The following is a 21,576-nucleotide window of genomic DNA, read 5'->3' on the forward strand; positions in this document are numbered from 1 at the left end:
TCGCGGAGCCCCTGCTACACAACCCCCACCTTCGTGTGCAGGCGGCGGAGTCTCGCACGGTGTGCCGGAGGCTGGTCCTAGGTGGAATCACCAGGGTCGGAGACCTCCTGGACTACGAGCGGGGGGACTGGATGGAGGCCCCGGCGCTTGCCCGGCACATGGGGCTCTCCGACCTACGCTCCCCCCGTCTCGTACTCCGGGAGGTGAAGGCTGCCCTGCCCTCCACCGCTCACAGTTACCTCAGCTGGGTCCTGCGAGAGGGTGCACCCTGCCCCCCTCCCACTCCTAGCCCTCCGGACCTCTTCGTGGGCCCCCGGCTTCGCGATCCTGCCCGCCCCCCTCCCCCGCATCACCTCAGCCGGCTGCACACTTTCCAGCCGGTCCCTTTCCGAACCGCGCCTCGACACCTTCTGTACGCGCTTGTGCTTCACACGCTCCACTTCCCCACCCTCGTGTCCCGCCCTGATCACAAATGGCGGGACCTCTTGCCATCATCGGAGGGTGGGGAGCCCCGGTGGGCCGGCCTCTACTCCACCTAGGTCCCGTGGCCCGCCGGGGACATCAGCTGGAGAATCCTCCACGGAGCGGTGAGCACGGGCGTGTACCTGGCGCGGTTCACCCCCATCCCGGACACCTGTACCTTTTGCGGCACAAGGGAGAACCTGGCGCACATCTACATCGAGTGCGCCAGGCTGCAGCCCCTCTTCCGGCTCCTCCAGAACCTCCTCTTGAGGTTCTGGCTGCACTTCTCCCCACACCTTCTCATCCTCTCACACCCTATCCATGGCCCCACAAAGTCGCGGGACCTCCTCGTCAGCCTCCTCCTGGCCACGGCCAAAATGGCCATTTACAAAACCAGGGAGAGGAGGCTGGCAGGGGGGGTGACCTGCGACTGTGGGGCCTACTTCCGTTCCTCCCTCCGCTCACGAATCTGAGCAGAGTTCCTCTGGGCGGCGTCCACCAACTCCCTGGACGCCTTTGAGGAACGGTGGGCGCTGTCCGGGGTCCTCTGCTCGGTGTCCCCCTCTGGCTCCCTCATTTTAAACCTTTGACCCTCACTCCCGCTCCTGGTTTTTCTTTCGTTGTCCCCCGTATTTACTTGGAACCGGGCTGTTTTTAATGGGTCCCCTCTCATCGTGAGAGGGGCCTTGTAGCCGTGGGTAGGCTATGCCTGCCCACTCCCCCGGCATCCAATAGGTACATCCTCCCCCCAGACGAGAATTTGACATCCCGGCAAAACACTGTTTCAATTATAACATCCACATGAATTCCCCTCTAATGGCCTGAGAAAGCTCACTATGGCTTCCACAAGTCTGTGTGCCAGATGTATGACATCCTCCCCAACTACTCCAGGTGCCTCATAAGTTAGTCTATTTATGGGCTTTATGACTCTGTCTCACCTATTGAGGATGGGGATAACAGGGGTTGCAGGCGGCTGGTAGGAGCAGCTGCGGACCGGCGGGTGGCCAGTAGGAGGGGTGGCGGACCAGCGGATGACGGCGACCAGCAGGCGGCCGGTAGCAGCAAGGGGAGGCTGCAGACAAGTGGACAGTTAGTATTGCCCTGGTGATGTATCTGTGGGCTTTGGGTTTGGGACTGCACCGCAGAAGGTACACGCTGTAACTGTGTGTGGGGTAAAGGGCCAAGAGCCCCAGCAAGAGACTTGGTTCTACTGCATATGGGGATGGTATCTTGGTAAAGGGGTTTGTCTCTTCTTTGCTTAGATATACTGCATCTGTCACTGTAACCTTGGGGTAGGTTATGGTCATTAAACAAACCATTTCTATCTCAGATTCTGTGCTTGCGAGGGGGGGAGAACCGCCTTACAGGCTCCCAGCACGGGGGTGAACCTGGCCCTTGTGGCAGGCATCTGGCATTAATAGAAGGGTTACATAAATGGGGGCTCATCCGGGATTTCTTTTGCTGGGTAGTACCCCTCGTAAGCATACACATATATATATATAACATTGTAAGAAGCAGAAGCAGTTCTGTTGTTGCAGGATAAGTTAGAGTTTATACCATGGTTGGCCGTATGCTAGAAGACTGGTGTGAGGAGTTGAGTATCGATCCTAGAAATTGTCTGTTAGTTTTAGGGACACCTGAGGGTATGGAAGATGGCCCAATTGAGGCCCTTCTAACAAAAGCCATTGATTCTCTAACGAGGTGTCGCATACGGGGGCGTAGACCTCAAGTAGATGACAAAGCATTTGTGGTGGTATGTGAACTGCCAGTAGCTGTGGACTCTTTGCAGATCCCAGGTGAGATAAAGATTCCCACTGGCACCTTGAAAGTTGTGATCTCCAAGGCCTTTGCAACAGGCCCCGCTTCACATGCCGTATTTGAGGAGAAGATCTTGGCACAGGAAGGAAAGACTATGGCAGACATGTTGAGTCGACTGAAAGCTGAACCATCGGCCCTGACCCTTCTATGGATGTATGGGCCAAAGCTTTGGGACAAGCATTGGAGAAGGTCCTGCAACCTCATCATGAGTCTAGTTCATACCGTAAGTTACGCTTATTTTCTGGTGGTGCGGTACCAATACCAGGGGAAGAAGCGTTTGAACCCTGGTTAGAACATACCACTGAAATGCTCCGATTGGGCAGTACCTGAAGCTGAGAAAAGAAGGCGACTGATAGAGAGTCTCTGGGGTCCCGCGCTGGATGTCATTCGCACGTTGAAGCTGGGTGATCCGGAGGCTAGTGCAAATGACTGCTTAGAAGCTCTCAATCATGCTTTTGGGAGGACTGAAGATTCGGAGGAAGTTTACTGCAAATTCCTGAGTACCAGACAACAGAGAGGCGAAAAGTTATCAACCTATGTTCAGAGGTTGGAGAAACTACTGCAGAGAGTTGTCTTGCATGGAGCCATCACAGCGGAGCAAATGGATCGAACTCGAGTGTCCCAAATTGTGAGGGGAGCGCAATACCAGCACCCAGTCCTATTCCACCTTTGGTTAAGGAACGACTGGTGGCCCCACCCAGCTATTCGCGATTGATTAAAGAGATCCGAGAAGAGGAAGAAAGGCAGACCACCAGTGAGAGCGGGGCACTCAACCATCCAAACATGGCAGTACAGCCCCCTTGCAACCCCCCAAAACATTGATGGTGAACAGTGGAGAGGAGCTTGCCCAGGAAGTGCAAGACCTGATGGTGCAGGTGGACGAACTGAGGGGTGCTGTAGGTTCAGCCCGGGCACCAGGGAGTGGTGAACAGCTAGCAGCAGCGGTCCATAAGACTGGGCTCAGGACCGCTACTTCTGCAGGCCAGCCAAGTATAGGATCCTCCTTCTGCTACATTTAAGATAGTGGTCCCCAAATGGCCTGACCCCCAGGGGAATGGAGGAACGGTTCAGTGGGCATGCAGCAGGAGCCAGACCAACCCCTGAAGAATGTAATGAAATCTGTCTGCGCCCCCCTGTGGAGGGGCAGGAAGGACTCCCCTACAGCTATAGCTCCACTCTGGCCCTACTCTGACCCAGGCCAGCTCTGCCCTCATTCGCTCTCTGTCCCCAGGCCATCTCCACCTCCAGCACCAGCTCCTCCACCCTGCCCAGTTCTGCCCCCAGCTCCACCTTCAGCCCCAGCTCCCCTGCTGTGTCCACTATTCCATACATGAGGGTGGAGGCACGGATAGCCTACGACTGGTAAGGGAAGGGGGACAGGAAAATTTTGGTGTTAAGTCCTGAGGGAGAAGCAATGGAATCCTCTTCCTGTTTTCCAACAGCTCAATGTCAAGCAGCATCACATGAAACCAGTTTTCCCAAATGTTCCTATAGATTTAAACTCATGAGATGGGACCCTCTCTAATAGAAAAAAATAAGAAAGAAACTAACATGAAATTAGGGATCATCACAAAACTGTCAAAGGAGGCAGAGCATTTGTAAAAGAGGAACCAAAGAAACTAAACCCCATCCAGCAGCAAAACTCTTTCAGGCAAAGAGCAGCCTCTCCAGAGCAAAAGTTAAAATTAGTATGGTTCTGCCCAGACCAGAGAAGTTTCCTGGAACTCCCAGAACTTTCTGTAGAAGAGAGAGCAGGGAGGGCAAAGAGAAGAGATATCACTGTGTATTTGTGACAATGGAGGGCTACAGGCAGAATTTCCTCACCAGAAAAGTACCAGCAGAAGAGCTACAGACCAAGGGTGGGGAACATCCAGTCTGCAGACGGGACACAGGCCACCAGCATTAGCCCCTAGGGGGACACCAGATGCTTTGTTTATCTGAGTAACCACAAGCACAGCCACTCACAGCTCATATTGGCCTCAGTTAATTTTTCCCAGCCAATGACAGCTGCAACAAGCAGCATGGACTAATCCACTGCTCTCTGCAGCTCTCATTGATTTGGAATGGTGAAGGACAGCCACTTGGAACTGCAAGAGCCTGTCCCAGGAGATACTCAGGGAAACTAGCCATCTGGCAGACTACCAGGGGCTCATGATGGTGAATCAAATCTATCCAGGGCAATGTAGGTTCCCCAAGCTTGGGTTACAATGAAGAGGCAAAAGGGTTGATGGAACATCCTGAGGGGAAGATGCTGGCACACAGATACCCTCAGTCCAGCTCATTTACCAAAGTGTTGCATGGTCAGAAGGATTTGATTGTAAGAGAATAAATTAGAAGGGCGAATGTTTTCAAATGCTTTCATATTCAAAACCAATATACCAAAAGAGGAATCCTTTGCTCTCCTATGAAGTCTGTATTTCAGAAATCAGTTGCCTCACTCAAACAGAATCATAGAACACCAGAACTGGAAGGGACCTCAAGAGGTCATCAAGTCATCAAGTCCAGTTCTCTGCCCTCTCGGCAGGACCACGCACCGTCTCGACCATACCCAATAGGTGTCTAATTAATCTGTTCTTAAAAATCTCCAGCGATGGAGATTCCACAACCTCCCTAGGTAATTTATGCCAGTGTTTAACCACCAGGACAGTTAGGAAGTTTTTCCTAATAGCTAATCTAAACCTCCCTTGCTACAGTTTGAGCCTTTTCCTATCCTCAGAGGACAAGGAGAATAATTTTTCCTCCCTCCTCCTTGTAACACTCTTTGAGGTACTTGAAAACTGTTATCATGTCCCCTCTAAGTCTTCTCTCTTCTAAACTAAACAAGCGCAGTTCTTTCAGTCTTCCCTCAGAGCTCATGTTCTCTAGACCGTTAATTGTTCTTGTTGCTCTTCTCTGGACCTTCTCCAATTTCTCCACATCTTTCTTGAAATGTGGTGCCCAGAACTGGATACAATACTCCAACTGAGGTCTAATCAGTGCTAAGTAGAGCAGAAGAATGACTTCTTGTATCTTGCTCACAACACTCTTGTTAATGCATCCCAGAATCAAGTTTGCTTTTTTTATAACAGCATCACACTGTTGACTCATATTTAGCTTGTGGTCCACTATTACCCCTAAATCCCTCTCCACAGTACTCCTTCCTGGACAGTGGTTTCCCATTCTATATGTATGAAGATAATTGTTCCTTCCTAAGTGAAGTAGTTTGCATTTGTCCTTATTAAACTTCATCCTGTTTACCTCAGACCATTTCTCCAGTTTGTCCAATCATTTTGAATTCTGACCCTATCCTTCAAAGCAGTTGCAGCCCCTCCCCGCTTGGTATTATCTTCAAACTTAACAAGTGTACTCTCTATGCCAATATCTAAATCATTAATAAATATATTGAATAGAACCAGTCCCAAAAAAGAGCCCTGTGGAACCCCACTTATGCTCTTCCACCATGACTGCAAATCATTTATAACCATTCTCTGAGAACGGTTATCCAGCCAAATATGCACCTACCTTATAGTGGCCCCATCTAAGTTGTATTTTCTTAGTCTATTGCTAAGAAGATCATGCAAGACTGTGCAAATGCCTTACTAAAGTCTAGGTATACCACATCCACCACTTCTCCCTTATCCAAAAGACTTGTAATCCTGTCAAAAAAAGATATCAGATTGATCTGGGATGATTTGTTCTTTATGAATCTATGCTGGCTGTCACCTATCCCTTTATTTTCTTCCGGATGTTTGCAGATGAATTCCTTAATTATTTGCTCCATTATCTTTCCCAGCACAGAAGTTAAACTGACTGGTCTATATAGAAGACAAGTTCTGCAAGTAGAACTGAGAAGTCAAATACTTATTTACCTACCTTAAGTATAATTAATTAATTAATCAATCAATTAATTTGCCATGCCTGTGATTGTGGACCTTTGAAGTAGTCTGTTTCTGTGCCCTTCTGGCTATCAGTTTACTAGCAGGCACAAAACGAGAATGGGAGTACATTGAATTGTATGCAAATGATGGAAAAGATTTGTGGGATGTGAGTTGTTAAATGCTTGCTTCCAATTATTTGCCCCAGAAGTTTGATTATATTACTTGCACTCATCCAGTCAGGGAGATGAAATATATCATGTGACCTTTGTCTCCAATCCCAGCAACTCAAATTTAGCACAACTACTTAAAACTCATGAGTTGGAAAGCATTAGGAAGTGGGTAGATAATAAGACAGAAAATAAGAGGTTGCTTTTACATAAATCCACATTATGCCCACATCTTCAATACCAGATGCAGCTTTGTTCATCCCAAAATTGGAAAAGATACAGAAAAGGTACAAAAATGATTAGGGAGATGAAATAGCTTTCACAAGAGGAGAGATTAATAAGACTTGGATTTTTCAGCTTGCAAAAGAGATGACTAAGGAGGGATGTGATAGAGGTCTATAAAATCATGACGTGGAAAATGTAAATGAACAGGTTCTATTTACTCCTCATAACACAATATCTAGGGATCAACCCAATGAAATGAATAGGAAAGTGGACGTAAAACAAACAAAGAAAGTATTTCTTCCTACAACACATGGTCAACCTGCAGAATTTTTTGCCAAAAAATGTTACAAAGTTTGGGTCTATTGCAGGGTTAAAAAAATAACTAAATAAGTTTATGGAAGACCGGTTCTTCACTGGCTATTAGCTAGGATGCAATACAGTGCTCTAAGCTTCCCTAGCCTCAATTTGCCAGAAGCTGGGAATGAGTGTTGGGACAGATCACTTGATGATTGTCTGCTCTGTTCATTCCCTCCTGAGCACCTGGTGTTGACCACTGTCAGAAGACAAGTATCAGAGAGGTAGCCGTGTTAGTCTGTAGCTTCAAGAACAACAGCACTTACCAAAAGAGGAAAAAACAAGTCTGACAATGGCTCACATCCCCCTGTCTGATCTGACTTGTTTTTGACTCTTTTGATGAGTGCTGTTGATACTGGGCCATTTCCACCTTGCTGAATAGACCTTGTCAGCTCTGGCCCTCCCTTTTACTGGGACCCCACTCTTTAAATACCCCTCTGAAACCACCCCCCCACTTATGCATCTGATGAAGTGGGTCTTTGTCCACAAAAGCTTATGCTCCAAAATATGTTAGTCTATAAGGTGCCATAAGACTTCTTGTTGTCAGAAGACAGATACTGGGCTAGATGGGTCATTGGTCTGACCCATTATGGCCATTCTAATGTAGTGAGAAAGATACCTGTTTTGAACAATTTTTAAGAACAAATCACTAGCTGGTCACAGACAGCTGATGAGCAGGAAAAGAGCACACTTTGATGAATCAATAGTCATTTTCCCAGCTCTAGCTGTCAGTAAAGCTGCCCCAGAAATACTGAATTTAATTTGAGAAGCGTTGGTGCAGGAAAATTGGTGTTTTTGTTGCAGAAATAGCTTTTACCTGCAGAAAAAAAAATGGCTGCTTTCCACTTGAGAAAATTGCCCTTCTGTGTTCACAAACAAAATGAAACTGTTCTGCATCTGAGCAAACCCATCAAAATGGGATGCCCACCTCACCTATATCATCATCACTCCTGGAATTGAGCTCATTGCCTTGTAGCAGCTGAGAAGCCACTCCAGTGTAAAGTCAGGTTTGCCAGTATGAACTATTTACTGTTTTTTTTCTTTTTAGAGATCAAGAAAGTCTGGCAAGCAGAAATATTGTTTGTATTGGTGGGCCTTCTTTTTTAAGCTCTGGCCTTTGCTTTTACAAGCATCAACCTATCAAATCAAGAGAGGATCACAACCAGTAGTGTCAGAGAACTAAGCTTAGAAACCCTGGGGATTCATTTCTTTGACATTGCTAACATTTTGTGTAACCTTGGATTCATGTGTCTGCATGTCTGATGCAAGAGAGTTAGCTTGGCCACCATCAGTAGTGGCAGAACATCAGGTCCCTGTCAGGCAGAGGAGGCTCTTTTGAGTCTAAATATAAGTGACACTCCTGTGACCTGTGTAAAAGGTACAACGTTAAACACAGCTGCTACCTAAAGTGTTCTTCCTTTTCTGTGCATCAGCCAAAATTCTTTCATTAGAAAATGCCCTGGCTTGAAAGGGCTTGGGTGACTGTGTGAAACAGAATATCTTAGGGTGGCAGTGGAGGAGAAAAACAAGTCAGTTTCTCTAGCTTAGCATAGCTAAGAATTTTTCCCATGTTGCTGCAACAGCACAAATCAGTGAAGTACTAGAGAACACAGTTCTCTCCAGGCTGAGAGCAGCTCTCCACAGGGCTGTATGGCTACGTCTACATGTGAAGCCAACATCGAAATAGGCTATTTTGATGAGTAACGTCTACACGTCCTCCAGGGCTGGCAACGTCGATGTTCAACTTCGACGTTGCGTGGCACCACATCGAAATAGGCGCTGCGAGGGAACGTCTACACGCCAAAGTAGCACACATCGAAATAAGGGTGCCAGGCACAGCTGCAGACAGGGTCACAGGGCGGACTCAACAGCAAGCCGCTCCCTTAAAGGGCCCCTCCCAGACACAGTTGCACTAAACAACACAAGATACACAGAGCCTACAACTGGTTGCAGACCCTGTGCATGCAGCATGGATCCCCAGCTGCCGCAGCAGCAGCCAGAAACCCTGGGCTAAGGGCTGCTGCCCACGGTGACCATAGAGCCCTGCAGGGGCTGGAGAGAGAGCATCTCTCAACCCCTCAGCTGATGGCCGCCATGGCGGACCCCGCTATTTCGAAGTTGCGGGACGCGCAACGACTACACGGTCCCTACTTCGACGTTGAACGTCGAAGTAGGGCGCTATTCCTATCCCCTCATGGGGTTAGCGACTTCAACGTCTAGCCACCTAACGTCGAAGTTAACTTCGAAATAGCGCCCGGTGCGTGTAGCCGTGACGGGCGCTATTTCGAAGTTAGTGCCGCTACTTCGAAGTAGCGTGCACGTGTAGACACGGCTTATGAGACACAGTGTTCTCCATTTTGCTCTAGCTATTGTTGTCGTAATGTGATGATGTCCATGCAGTAAGGTTCAGGAGCTCAGCCCTCCATATGGTGATAAGCAAGGGTATAAAAACCCCTATGCAGATTGCAATAAACAGAACTTATCATACACCTTATCTGCCCCATGAATTCATATCACGTGGAGCTAAAATCCTAACATTCTGAAGGCAAGTCTACGCTCCAAGGACAGGTTGATGGAAGGTACACAATTTGAGTTGCATTGATATTATTACTCAAACTGATGTAGTTTAGAGCTACTTCCCACACTGTGGCCGTGTCTACACTAGCCCCAAACTTCGAAATGGCCATGCAAATGGCCACTTCGAAGTTTACTAATGAAGCGCTGAAATGCATATTCAGCGCTTCATTAGCATGCAGGCGGCCGCGGCACTTTGAAATTGACGCACCTCGCCGCGGCGTGGCTTGTCCCGACGGGGCTCCTTTTCGAAAGGAGCCCGCCTACTTCGAAGTCCGCTTATTCCCGCCATCCATCCTGAGACAAGCCCTAAATCACTGGACAACGTAGGAAAGCTTCCATTTTAATTTAACTCTACTTTGTCCACGAAATTTTACTGGTTGGAGATGATACAGGACCCCCAATATTCAGACCAGCAACAGTAACTGGTATAAAGTCCAATGTCTTGGCAGATTTCCAGTGGAGCATTTACAGCACTGGCTTCAAGTCCTGGTAAAGTTTCCAAGGCAACATAACTTGTGAACACTCTGTTATTATGGCGGATAGAAGTATTTGAGGCTATTTTTAGCTGTTTAAAATTATCAGTTAGATGTTCCTTCTCTCTAGAGAAGGCATTAGATTTCTGTCTCCCCAAGGCAACTTTGGTTTACACAAGAAAGGCATAATATATTTATCAATGAGGTGCTTGTAGACCTTGTATGTCACTTCTAAGATAGCTTTTATGTTATTGGACAAATAAGCTGCATCTACACTAGCCGGCTATTTCAAAATAGCCAACCCAACTTCAAAATAGCGCCTGGCATGTCTACACATGCCGGATGCTATTTCGAAGTTGAAATCAACATAAGACAGCGAGACGGCGAAATTGCTATCCCCATCAGAAGATAAGTAGGGCATGTGTAGACAATCTGCATCCCTCTATGTTGAAATAGCGGGGTCCTCCATGGCGGTCATCAGCTGAGGGGTTGAGAGACGCTCTGTCCAGCCCCTGAGATCTATGGTCGCCATGTGCAGCAGCCCCTTAAAGCTCCACGCCACCTGATTTCCTGTGGCAGGAAGCTGAGAGCATGCAGGCAGCAGCACAGACACTTGCACAGTCTGCACGCCCTTCAGACACCCCGATCCCCCAACCACCGCCCATGGCAGCCAGCCAGCCCTCTGAGTGCCCCCAGGGCACTACCTCCAAAGGGACCCAGGGCTCCTAGCCATCCAGCCAGGGGGGGAAGAGCAGCTGGGCCCCTCCTGGTTGGACGCCACAATCCAGGACCTGCTGGGGCTCTGGGGCAAGGAGGAGGTGCTCCAGGTAATGGGGAGCAAGAGGCGGAATGCAGATGCATTCGCCCGGCTGGCCAAGGGCCTGGCTACCCAGGGTCACCCTGTCTGCACTCCTGACCAGGTCAGGAGTAAGGTCAAGGAGCTGCGGCAGGGTTACACCTGGGCCTGGGACACGGCCAGCCAGTCTGGGGCTGTCCCTGCCTCTTGCCCCTTTTACAGGGAGCTCAGGGAGATCCTGGGCCTCTGATACACATCCTCCTGCCCCCAGCCACCCTTGATACCTTGGCTGACAAGCCCCAGCAGGCCCCAGAACCGGATTCCAGCCCAGAGGCCAGCCCTGCATGCCAGGGGCCCCCAGAAGAGCCCACCCCTGGGACAGAGGAGGAGGAGAGCTCCAGCGACGGGGTTGCTCCTGATCGGCCTCCCCTCCCGCAGCTCCAGCAGGGTGTACGCCCGCCGAGTGTCCCCTGACCGTGGGAGTGGACAGTCAGGTATGTACCCCAGGAGCATAACCCTGGGTTAAAAGACAGTGGCAAGGGACACAATGAGGGCCCTCCACACACCCAGCTGACCCCGGCCCACCATGGCCCAGCCAGACCACGGCCCCGGGACAGCAGTGCCACGTCCCTCAGAGCCTGTCAGCACCTGCCCTGAGGATGGTGCCACACCCCATTGCTGGGGAAAGTGGGGAGCAGAACCCCCGAAGCGGGTCACCCATGGGGGGGCACCACACCCATCATCATCCTGAGGGACAGGGGATGGGGACCCAGCAGCAGGGGGCAGGGGGGTGTGGGCCACGGGTCAGGGCCCAGACTAACAGCTGTCTTCACTCTTTCACGCTGTATTCCACAGCTACACCATCTGAGGGCCACAACAGCACAGGCTCCGCATCTGTCGTGCCGGACAGCCCAGCGGGGACGTTGCACCGTGGCAGCCACACAGGAAAGCAGGGACCAGCCCCAGGACAAGCCCTCCACAGCCGGAGCCACCCTCCGGCAGGTGCTGACCCCCAGCTCCTCGCCACCCTCCAGCGTGCGCTGACCCCCAGCTCCTCGCCACCCTCCGGCGTCAGGTGGAGGTGTCAGAGCACCACCTGCAAGTGGAGGAGCGCCAGCTCCACTTGCAGGAGAGAGCACTGGCCTGGCACCAGGAGGCTTTGGAGTCCTTCATGTGGACATTCGAGCGCATCGCCGAGCAGATGGCACCCCCCACTGCTCCAGCCACCGTCCCTCCCAGCCACCCTCCACCTGCCCTGGAGCCTGCAGAGGAGGAGGATTGCGGGGCTCAGGAGCCAACCCGGCCATACCTGCTGTTTCTCCCAGCCCCCACCCAGCCTCGACAGGGTCTTCAGCCCAGACATGGGTCGTGCTCCCCCACACCGGGCCCTGGACAGTAGGGTGGAAGGAGGCCAAGGACTGGGCCACCCAGGCCACCCTTTGTACGTATTCCCCCCCCGCATTATTGTACACAGTTGCCTTGTCCCACACCCCTCTTTAGTAGCTGTCCCCCCCCAATGTACATAGTTCCCCCATTCATATTAAAGTTCATTGTTTGGTTTCAAGAATGTTCAGTTTATTTAAAACAAAAATAACGTGTGTTGTGTGCTCTTTGGTGTGCACTGGTGTGGGCATGGGGGCAGTGTAGTGTGTTGTGGGTGGTGGGGGGCAGAGGGCAGTGGGTGGCTCACCAGGCTGGCCCTGCTGGTGTTCACCCCGCAGCTTGGTCGAAATGGCCCGCAGTGCCTCCCGGACCTGGATCCCCTTGTGGTCAGCTTGGCAGCTCGGGGTGGCAGGTGGCTGCGTGTAGGCGACGCCAGCCTCCACAGCCCAGCCCTGCATGAATGCCTCCCCCTTGCTCTCCACCAGGTCGTGGAGTGCACAGCATGTGCCCACAACCTGGAGGATGTTGGGGAGCCCCACATCCAGGTGGGTGAGGAGGCACCTCCAGCAGCCTTTGAGGCTGCCGAAAGTCCTCTCGACCACTTGGTGTGCATGGTTCAGGCAGGTGTTGAACCGCTCCTGGCTGGCACTGAGGTGGCCTGTGTAGGGGCTCATGAGTCAGGGCTGGAGGGGATAGGCCACAACCCCCATGAGGCAGAGGGGCATGGTGGTGTCCCCCAGAAAAGGGATCTCTCACTGAAGGATGTAGGTCCCCGCCTCCAGCCAGCAGCACAGGCCCGAGTTCCTGAAAACCCGGGCTTCATGGGTGCTGCCAGGCCAGCCAACATATATGTCCAGGAAGTGGCCCTGGCTGTCCACCATGGCCTGGAGAACCACCAAGTGGTAGCCCTTCCTGTTCAGGAAGCGTCCTCCGCTGTGCTCGGGGGTGTGGATAGGGATGTGGGTCCCATCCAGTGCCCTGAAACAGTTAGGGAACCCCATGCCAGCAAACCCTGCAATGGCTGCATCCAGGTCCCTGAGCCACACAAGCCTGTGGAGCAGCAGAGCATTCAGCGCATGGACCACCTGTGGTGGGAGGACATGAGCACCCATGAGGGTGTGCAGGGTGTGCCTGGCCCTCACCCAGGGGTCCCTCTCCCCCAGGGGTCTCCCCTCCCCCCCGGCTCCCCCCAGACTCCCCCTGGGCTCCCTCCTTCCCCCTTCCTCTGGGGTCCCCCCTCCCCCCAGTCTCTCCCACTCCCCACGGGGTCCCCTTACATCCATGACAACAGCCCTGACAGTGGCCTTGCCCACACCAAACTGCTGTCCTATGGATTGATAGCTGTCTGGAGTGGCCAGCTTCCAGACAGCGATGCCGACCCGTTTCTCGATGGTGAAGGCACACTGCATGGGGGTGTCCTGGTGCCACAGGGCAGGGATGAGCCACTGGCAGAGCTCGAAGAACGTCTGCCGGCTCATCCGGAAATTCCAGAGCCAGCGGTTGTCGTCCCATTCCCCAAGCACCAGCCGCTCCCACCAGTCTGTGCTGGTGGGGTACTTCCATAGCCAGGGGTGCGCCTGGTAGGGGGAGGCCGGGAGGGCTTTATGGTGGTCTGGAACAGCTCCTTCATCCCCTGAGGACAGCTCATCTTCCTCGAGGAGATGCTGGGCAGCTTCCTCCATAGCACCGAGCAGGGAGGCCACTGCCCCAGGGGTGGCTGTGTGGGCTTCTGGCTGCTGCTGCTGCTGCTGCTGCTGCTGGGGCTCCATGATACATGCACAGGGTTTGCAAGTGGTTGTGGGCTCTGCGGACCTGTGCTGCACAGGCTGAGTGTGCCTGGGAGGGGCCCTTTAAGGGAGCGGCTTGCTGTTGCTCCAGAAGGGCTAGGCTGCCCTGTGACCATGTCCACAGGCTTTCCTCGCCACCTTATTCCCATTGGGACTGCTTTTGTGTAAAGAGGCTCCCCTGCGGGGCCTATTTCAATTTAGTGCTTTCCTACGTCGATGCTGAACATTGACGGCACCAACCCCGGAGGACGTGCGGACGCTACGCGTCAAAATAGCTTATTTCAATTTCGCTACGTCCCAGTGTAGACGTAGCTATATTGTGTAAAACATGCATTGGGATCTATACTGTGGATATGAATCTGATGAAGTGGGTCTTTCCCCACAAAAGCTGATGCTCCAATTAATCTGGTAGTCTATAAAGTTCCACAGAACTTCTCATTGTTTAAACCATCTCAGGAGATCTGGGTTCAGCCTCTGGTGTTACAAGACCTTGGGAAAGTCACTTCATCCAAAAGCTAAGCCTGGGCATTGACTTAGGTCTGACCCTGATCCCCATTCCTCCCACACACAAACCCTTCTGACTTGGGTCAGCAGCTCTCAGAACGTGAGTTCCAAGATCCTGTGATGGCGGGTGGGTCAGAGGCCAAATCTTTCTGTCCCTTGGATCCAGTACTGTCATTTTCAGGGTGAATGGAGGTGTGACTTCAGATGCAAGTCAGAATGCCCACATAGTGCAGCAGGGACACTTTAGTATGGCTCTGACACCCAGATCTAGCAAGGGTCAACCCAAATGCACAATGAAGTGTGGACACTAAAGCTAGGGTTTTCAAACACACAGTCCACTATATAAGGGTAAGTGACTGAAATTAAACGGCCCATGCTATACAGAAGGTAGACCTACATAATCTGCTGGTTCCTTCTGGCCTTATAGTCTCTGAAACTGTCCACACTCAGGGTGCATCTACACTAGGAACTAACTTCGAAGATAACTTTAAAGTTAGGCACTACATTAAAGTAGCCAGTAGAGAGTCTACACACATTTTCCCTTACTTGGAAGTTAACTTCGAAGTAAGGAGCCCAACTTCGAAATCCTTACTCCATTCCTGCAAATGGAGTAGTGCCCTAATTTGGGCTACGTCTACACTAGCACACTATGTCGAAGTAGCCTATTTTGAAGTAAGGACATCGAAATAGGCTACTTCGACGCGTATCGTCTACACGTCGTCCAGGGCTGGTGCCATCGACGTTCAACCTCAAAGTAGCGACAGAGAATGTCGAAAGGAGCCGCCCTGGAAGGAAATGCAGAGAGTCCACACACACAAGTGCTCCCTGTCAAAATAAGGGGCCAGCAAAGCCCCAAGCTGCTCCCTTAAAGGGCCCCTCCCAGACACACTCAGCCGGCGCACACAAGATCCACAGAGCCGACAACCAGTTGCAGACCCTGTGCACTCAGCATGGACCCCCAGCTGCAGCAGTAGCAGCAGCCAGAAGCCTTGGGCTAAGGACTGCTGCACGCGGTGACCATAGAGCCCCACAGGGGCTGGACAGAGCGTCTCTCAACCCCTTGGCTGATGGCCACCATGGAGGACCCCGCTATTCGAAGTAGCAGGACACGGATTGTCTACACACGCCCTACTTTGACGTTGAACGTCAAAGTAGGGCACTATTCCCATCTTTGGATGGGAAGAGTGATTTCGATGTCTCGCCGCCTAACGTTGATTTCAACAGTGAAATAGCACACGGCGCTTGTAGACATGACACGTGCTATTTTGATGTTGTGCCAGCTACTTCGAAGTAGCAGGCTAGTGTAGACGCACCCTTGAAGTTTAACTTCAAAGCAAGGTGTGTGTAGACACTCAACTTCAAAGTTGCTTTCTTCAAAGTTGTACTTCAAAGTAAGCAATTTCAAAATTATTTTTGTAGTGTAGACACAGCCTCAGTGACCTATCCTGTCCATGTATTATGTTGGAAAAACAAATTTTAAAAGCAATCTTTTCTTTGCTTTTTCCAAAGCTTTAAATCTTACTTCTGAGTCTGCAGGGGATTCCTGCTCTGCAGTGTGAATTCCATTAAATCACATTTAATTTCTGTTTTGGCTGAGCATTGCTTTTTTATTGTCATGTATAAAAAAAAACAATACAGGTTTAACCTCTCAAGTATGGCACCCTCAGGACCTGACTGGTGCCAAACCAGAGAATTTGCTGAACCACATGAGCTCAATGTTATCTAGCAACATTACCAACACTTCCACTGCTTGATGGGCTCTTTGAAGACATTTAGGTGTAAATTACAGCTAAATAAGAGCACAGAACACTGAGAGCCAGGACTGGTGGCTGTAAACAATATTTATGGGACAACAGGAAACTTGGCCATACCCATAGTAAGTGGACATCCAGCTAACTAAAATCATGCTGGACCATGGATGTTTCTGGACCAGAGAGTGCCAGACCAGACACTTTTAACCTGTACTCCCTTTGGGCAAAAGAAGAGGAAATGCAAAAGGTAAAGGAGAATATTTCCAGCCACTACTACCTAGCTACTATTCCCAAAGCCATTACTTGGCCTGCCCTGTTTATGTCTTTTTTTGCAGACACTTATAAGATAGCAGTGGTATCTTCCTGTTGATGCCTGGTTCCAACCTTGGTCTCTTCTCCATGTTTTGATAGTCTTACAGAAGAGAATCTGGTGATATCCTGCTATGATCTGCTTTGGCCCCATCCATGGATAACCAGCTAGTGCTCTACTAAGACACTCTTTCTGAACCCTGGGAGCCCTGTGTGTCATAAGCCACTGAATCTGACATGCATTAAGATGTCAGAGAATATTCTCCTGCATTCATTAGTCACAGCCCTGGGTTTCTGAACCCTCAGTGCTGAGGATGACTAAAGGGATTGAAATGTACTAACGTAACATTCTGAAGAACTCATGTCTTTTTTTTTTTTTACCTAGATCACTTAGGAGCAATATAAAACAGCATTTTACAGAATATATACCTCTAAATCCAAGCATGCTGACAGATGGATACTAAATTGCTTGATACAAAACAGAAAGAGAAGGAGTCATTAAAGCCCCTGTTAAACCATTCACAACTGTCCTCGGTCAGACATAGCCTTTCATCTTTTGCTCTTGCAGTCATGCTGTTCCCTGAATTGTTTCCCTCTAAAGGCCAGGTCCAAAGCCCAGAAAAGGTGATGAGAGGGGGACAGATAGCTCAGTGGTTAGAGCATTGACCTTATAAACCCAGGGTTGTGAGCTTAATCATTGAGGGGGGCCTTTCGAGGCTCTGGGGAAAGTCAGATTTTTCTATTTAAAAACAGAAAAGAAAGTCGGTCAGGGATGGTGATAGATCCTGCTGTGAGTGCAGAAGGCTGGACTCAATGACCTCCTGAGGTTCCTTCCAGCTCTCTGAGATAGGAGAGCCCTTGCATTTGCTCTGCATTAAGCTGTTGCAGAGCACCATTTTTTAATCACCTGAACTCCAGGTTTTGGTGAGCAGAGGGAGGCTGTATTTTGCCTGTAGATGTCACAGCAGCATGAGAAGCATTGAGAGATCCTATGGTCCTATGACAGCGACTGAGGTGCCTGCAGAGAATACAGGCAGGCAGAATGGTAGTCTGGAGGACAGGGAGAGAATTTCCACCTTTACTGAGTTTCAAGGCCTCCGTTTCATAGGTGCAGCAAATTCTGTCACTAGCTCTACTCCATCCTACCTAGCCATGCGCCTTGCAGAACGGCTAGTGATATAGGTGGTGCTTTCATGTATGCCCCTGTGATGCCCCCCCACACCCATGCCTTATGAAAATTGGTTTTTGAATATGGACATGCATAATTTGAAGACGCTTTACACAAAATACCTCATGTAAACAATCAATTTCAATGTTGTGATCTTCTGGACCTGTATAGCCTATTTTGGTGCATGGATCTTTCAAGTATGTGAAGTTAGAAATATGAAGTGTGAATCTGTTTATAGTTTTAAATGTGCTAATGAAAGCCACTATCGGTGCCCCAGTGGCCTAATGGCTTGGTGATCAACTCAACAACTTGTAAACAGCCTTGCTTGTCCTATAAGCCCAAGTGGTAGTTGGCACCACAAGAATATGTGACCATATCACATGATACTGAAATCCATTTTGAACCTGCTTATTTTTTGCCATGGAAGCAGGAGGGTGGGGGACATATAAAAAAGAAAAAGAAAAGAAAAGAGTTTCCTGCTCTCTTAGAAAGACTCTTCAAGCAGTGGGATGCTATTAGTCTTTTATCTTCAACTGCTCTTTGGAAACAGCCTGGTAGTACCTAAGATGATACTGGAAGAACTCTCAACTGATGAAGTGGGTCTTTGCCCACAAAACTTATGCTCCAAAATATCTGCTAGTCTATAAGGTGCCACAGGAGTTCTTGTTGTTCTCAAAGGTAGTAGACCTAAATCAGGGTAAAAGAACAGCTCTGATCTGAAGCTTTTACCTGACATAAGACCAGTTGTTTAGGGTAAGAATTTGCATGTGACAAATTTCTTAATGGATTAGTACTAGCTATTCATGTTCTATCCATTTTAATTTAGCAGCTCACTTTGAGCTATCTGTTTTCACTTGCAACCACTTAAATACTACTTTCTTACACTTACTAGAATACACTTCTGTTTATTATGAGGACCAGTTATAATTAATTGTTACCTGGAAAGAAGCAGCTACTGTGCATAGTTCTCTTTCATCGATAAAGGGAGCTTCCCTCACAAGCTTTCTCTGTGTGAAACTTTTATACAGGGAAAGACAAATTTGATGGGGATTCTTGGTCCCTCTTGGGGCTTGATTTCCTGGGTGCCGTGCCCTAGTACAGCATGCTGCCATAGCTAAAGTGGGTCAGAGTCTGCATTGCTCTGCAGGGGGCTGGTATCCCCAACTTTGCCTGATCCACGGGAGACCAGAGCAACTGGCCAAGCATGACAAGGTGGTGGGGAGCCCCAGAAAGCAAGAAGGTGGGCATCAGTGGGAAGATCAGCACACTGGAAATGATCCCATGGGGTCTTCTATGGTTGCACCCCATCACAGTCACCTCTGAGGCTTGCACTCAGGAAGCATGAGCACCACAGTTCTCTCTGTCCACAACATGTTAGCACCAGGAGAGCCTAAGGCTGCGTCTACACGTGCACGCTACTTCGAAGTAGCGGCACCAACTTCGAAATAGCGCCCGTCGCGTCTACACGCGTCGGGCACTATTTCGAAGTTAACTTCGACGTTAGGCGGCGAGACGTCGAAGTCGCTAACCTCATGAGGAGATAGGAATAGCGCCCTACTTCGACGTTCAACGTCGAAGTAGGGAACGTGTAGACGATCCGCGTCCCGCAACGTCGAAATTGCTGGGTCCTCCATGGCGGCCATCAGCTGGGGGGTTGAGAGATGCTCTCTCTCCAGCCCCTGCGGGGCTCTATGGTCACCGTGGGCAGCAGCCCTTAGCCCAGGGCTTCTGGCTGCTTCTGCGGCAGCTGGGGATCTATGCTGCAGGCACAGGGTCTGCAACCAGTTGTCAGCTCTGTGGATCTTGTGTTGTTTAGTGCAACTGTGTCTGGGAGGGGCCCTTTAAGGGAGCGGCTGGCTGTTGAGTCCGCCCTGTGACCCTGTCTGCAGCTGTGCCTGGCATCCCTATTTCGATGTGTGCTACTTTGACGTGTAGACGTTCCCTCGCTGCGCCTATTTCGATGTTGGGCTGAGCAACGTCGAAGTTGAACATCGACGTTGCCGGCCCTGGAGGACGTGTAGACGTTATTCATCGAAATAGACTATTTCGATGTCGCAACATCGAAATAAGCTATTTCGATGTTGGCTGCACGTGTAGACGTAGCCTAAGGGAGCCAGAGACTGGTCCATCATGTATTCACTGTGGAACAGTATATGGTCAAAGTTAGAAAGCTTCAAATTTGTCATATTCCCCCCACCCATTATATCTGCCTACGAAATCTGCCTGGTTCTTTATTTGCTTTTATTTCACAGAGAAGGATTCAACAGCTTTGCTTTACAATAAAATCAGTGTTGGCAATGCAGCCTGATGAGCAACTCTACAACAACTGTGTGTATTAGTCTCGGCAGCCACACGTATATTAGTCTTACGGTCTTGGAGAAAAAATAATAAAAATAGGCTTCAGTTAAAATTTCTTAAAGAACAAAAAAAAGTAGCTGTTTCATTTTAATAAAAATTACAAAAATATCATAATCTGGCAGCGACTGTTTAACAGACCTTTTCCTTTGATGACGTAAATATGAATATTTATTACTTATCTACTGAAAGATAATGGTTCCATCAGTTTCTGTTTTTTATAGACCCTAATTTAAAAGCAAATTATCCCTCCATTGATGTTAGAGTGCATAAAAGTTAGAGCTGGCTGAATAATTTGTTGCAACCAATATTCACGGCAAATTTTGACACATTCATTGAATCATTATTTGAGAGTAATTTTTTTTTCCATTATTCAACCTCCTCTAATGAAAATGTGTCTTGCTGCTACGCATATGAATGTTGCTGCATTGAAATTCACGTAATCACCCAACACAGGCATTCTCTGTTGGTTGTGTACAATGGAAATCCATTCAGTGTAACAAAAGGAGTAACTATGGCTTGAATTGAAGATTTTGGAGAGAAGGAAGGATGGTTGAATTTGTTACCATGTTAATGGATACAAAATTCCCTGAAATCCAAGAACTACCCATGCAGAGACAGGCCATCCCATTATTTATAAATAAGCCATTTTCTCCAGGCCTGTGTCATTTCCAGTGAACTTCTCCTTTTGGTTCTTTCCTCCCTTAGGGATTCATGGACATTGATCTAACAAAATTCAAGGAGAGTGGAGCGAATGTGACTGGTTTCCAGTTGGCAAATTACACAGACACTGTTCCAGCAAGGATCATGCAACAGTGGAAGAACAGTGATGCCAGAGAACATCCCCGAGTTGACTGGAAGAAGCCAAAGGCAAGTGGTATTGAAAGCTAATTCTTTAGGTAGCAGCATTCATCTGGCTCCATTGCTATCATTCTCATGTCTGAATCAGACATTCAAACATTTAGTTCCCAGTCCAGGACTTTGGCTTTGCACAGGCTTAGGGAAAAAAGGTTACTTTTAAAAACACATTAGTTGAAGCATGTGAGCTAATGTGTTTGTGAACACAATATATTTTCCAGCATCTCAGTCTCCTACCCAGATCATTTTCTGTAATAGTAGGAAGTAGCTACTTTTCTCTTAGGCCACTTCTACACCAGCAAGTTCTTTCAGAAAATCTGGCCCTTTTTCAAAGTACACATGGAGCATCCACACACAAAATGCGCTCTTTCGATCCAAAATCGAAAGAACATGGCTCTTCTTCAGGAAGCAGTCTACCACTCTCGGATCGGGAAGAGCATCTTCTTTTGAAAGCTTCTTTCAAAAAAGGGTGTGTAGATGTTTTGCAGGACCGTTTTTCAAAAAAGCAGTCCTCATGGTGCTGGATTTTTTGATCCCTGGCCCATTCTTTCGAAAACCAGGGGGCTGTGTGGATGCTTTCTGTTGAAAGAGCAGATCCATCTTTCAGTCCGCTTTTTTGTGTGTGGGTGCACTCTTTTGAAAGAAGATTTTTCAGAAGAGATCTACGGGAAGGACTTTTTTTGAAAGATCGCTGTAGTGTAGATGGGGCCTTAGAAAAGCTTTTTTGGGTGA

General features: G+C 49.2%; 1 protein-coding gene across 5 annotated transcripts in view; it reads left to right on the forward strand.

Moving 5' to 3' along the window:
- GRIA1 (glutamate ionotropic receptor AMPA type subunit 1) overlaps positions 1–21,576 on the forward strand; it is a 242,143-nt gene that overhangs the window by 144,094 nt on the left and 76,473 nt on the right. For all 5 annotated transcript variants that reach the window (XM_075009943.1, XM_075009942.1, XM_075009944.1 and 2 more), the window contains one exon: positions 20,695–20,856. In XM_075009943.1, coding sequence (XP_074866044.1) covers positions 20,695–20,856 — 162 coding nt within the window. The remainder of the gene's footprint in view (positions 1–20,694; positions 20,857–21,576) is intronic.

This window comes from Carettochelys insculpta, chromosome 15, assembly GCF_033958435.1.
Source record: "Carettochelys insculpta isolate YL-2023 chromosome 15, ASM3395843v1, whole genome shotgun sequence".
NCBI classification, from domain to species: Eukaryota; Metazoa; Chordata; order Testudines; family Carettochelyidae; genus Carettochelys; species Carettochelys insculpta.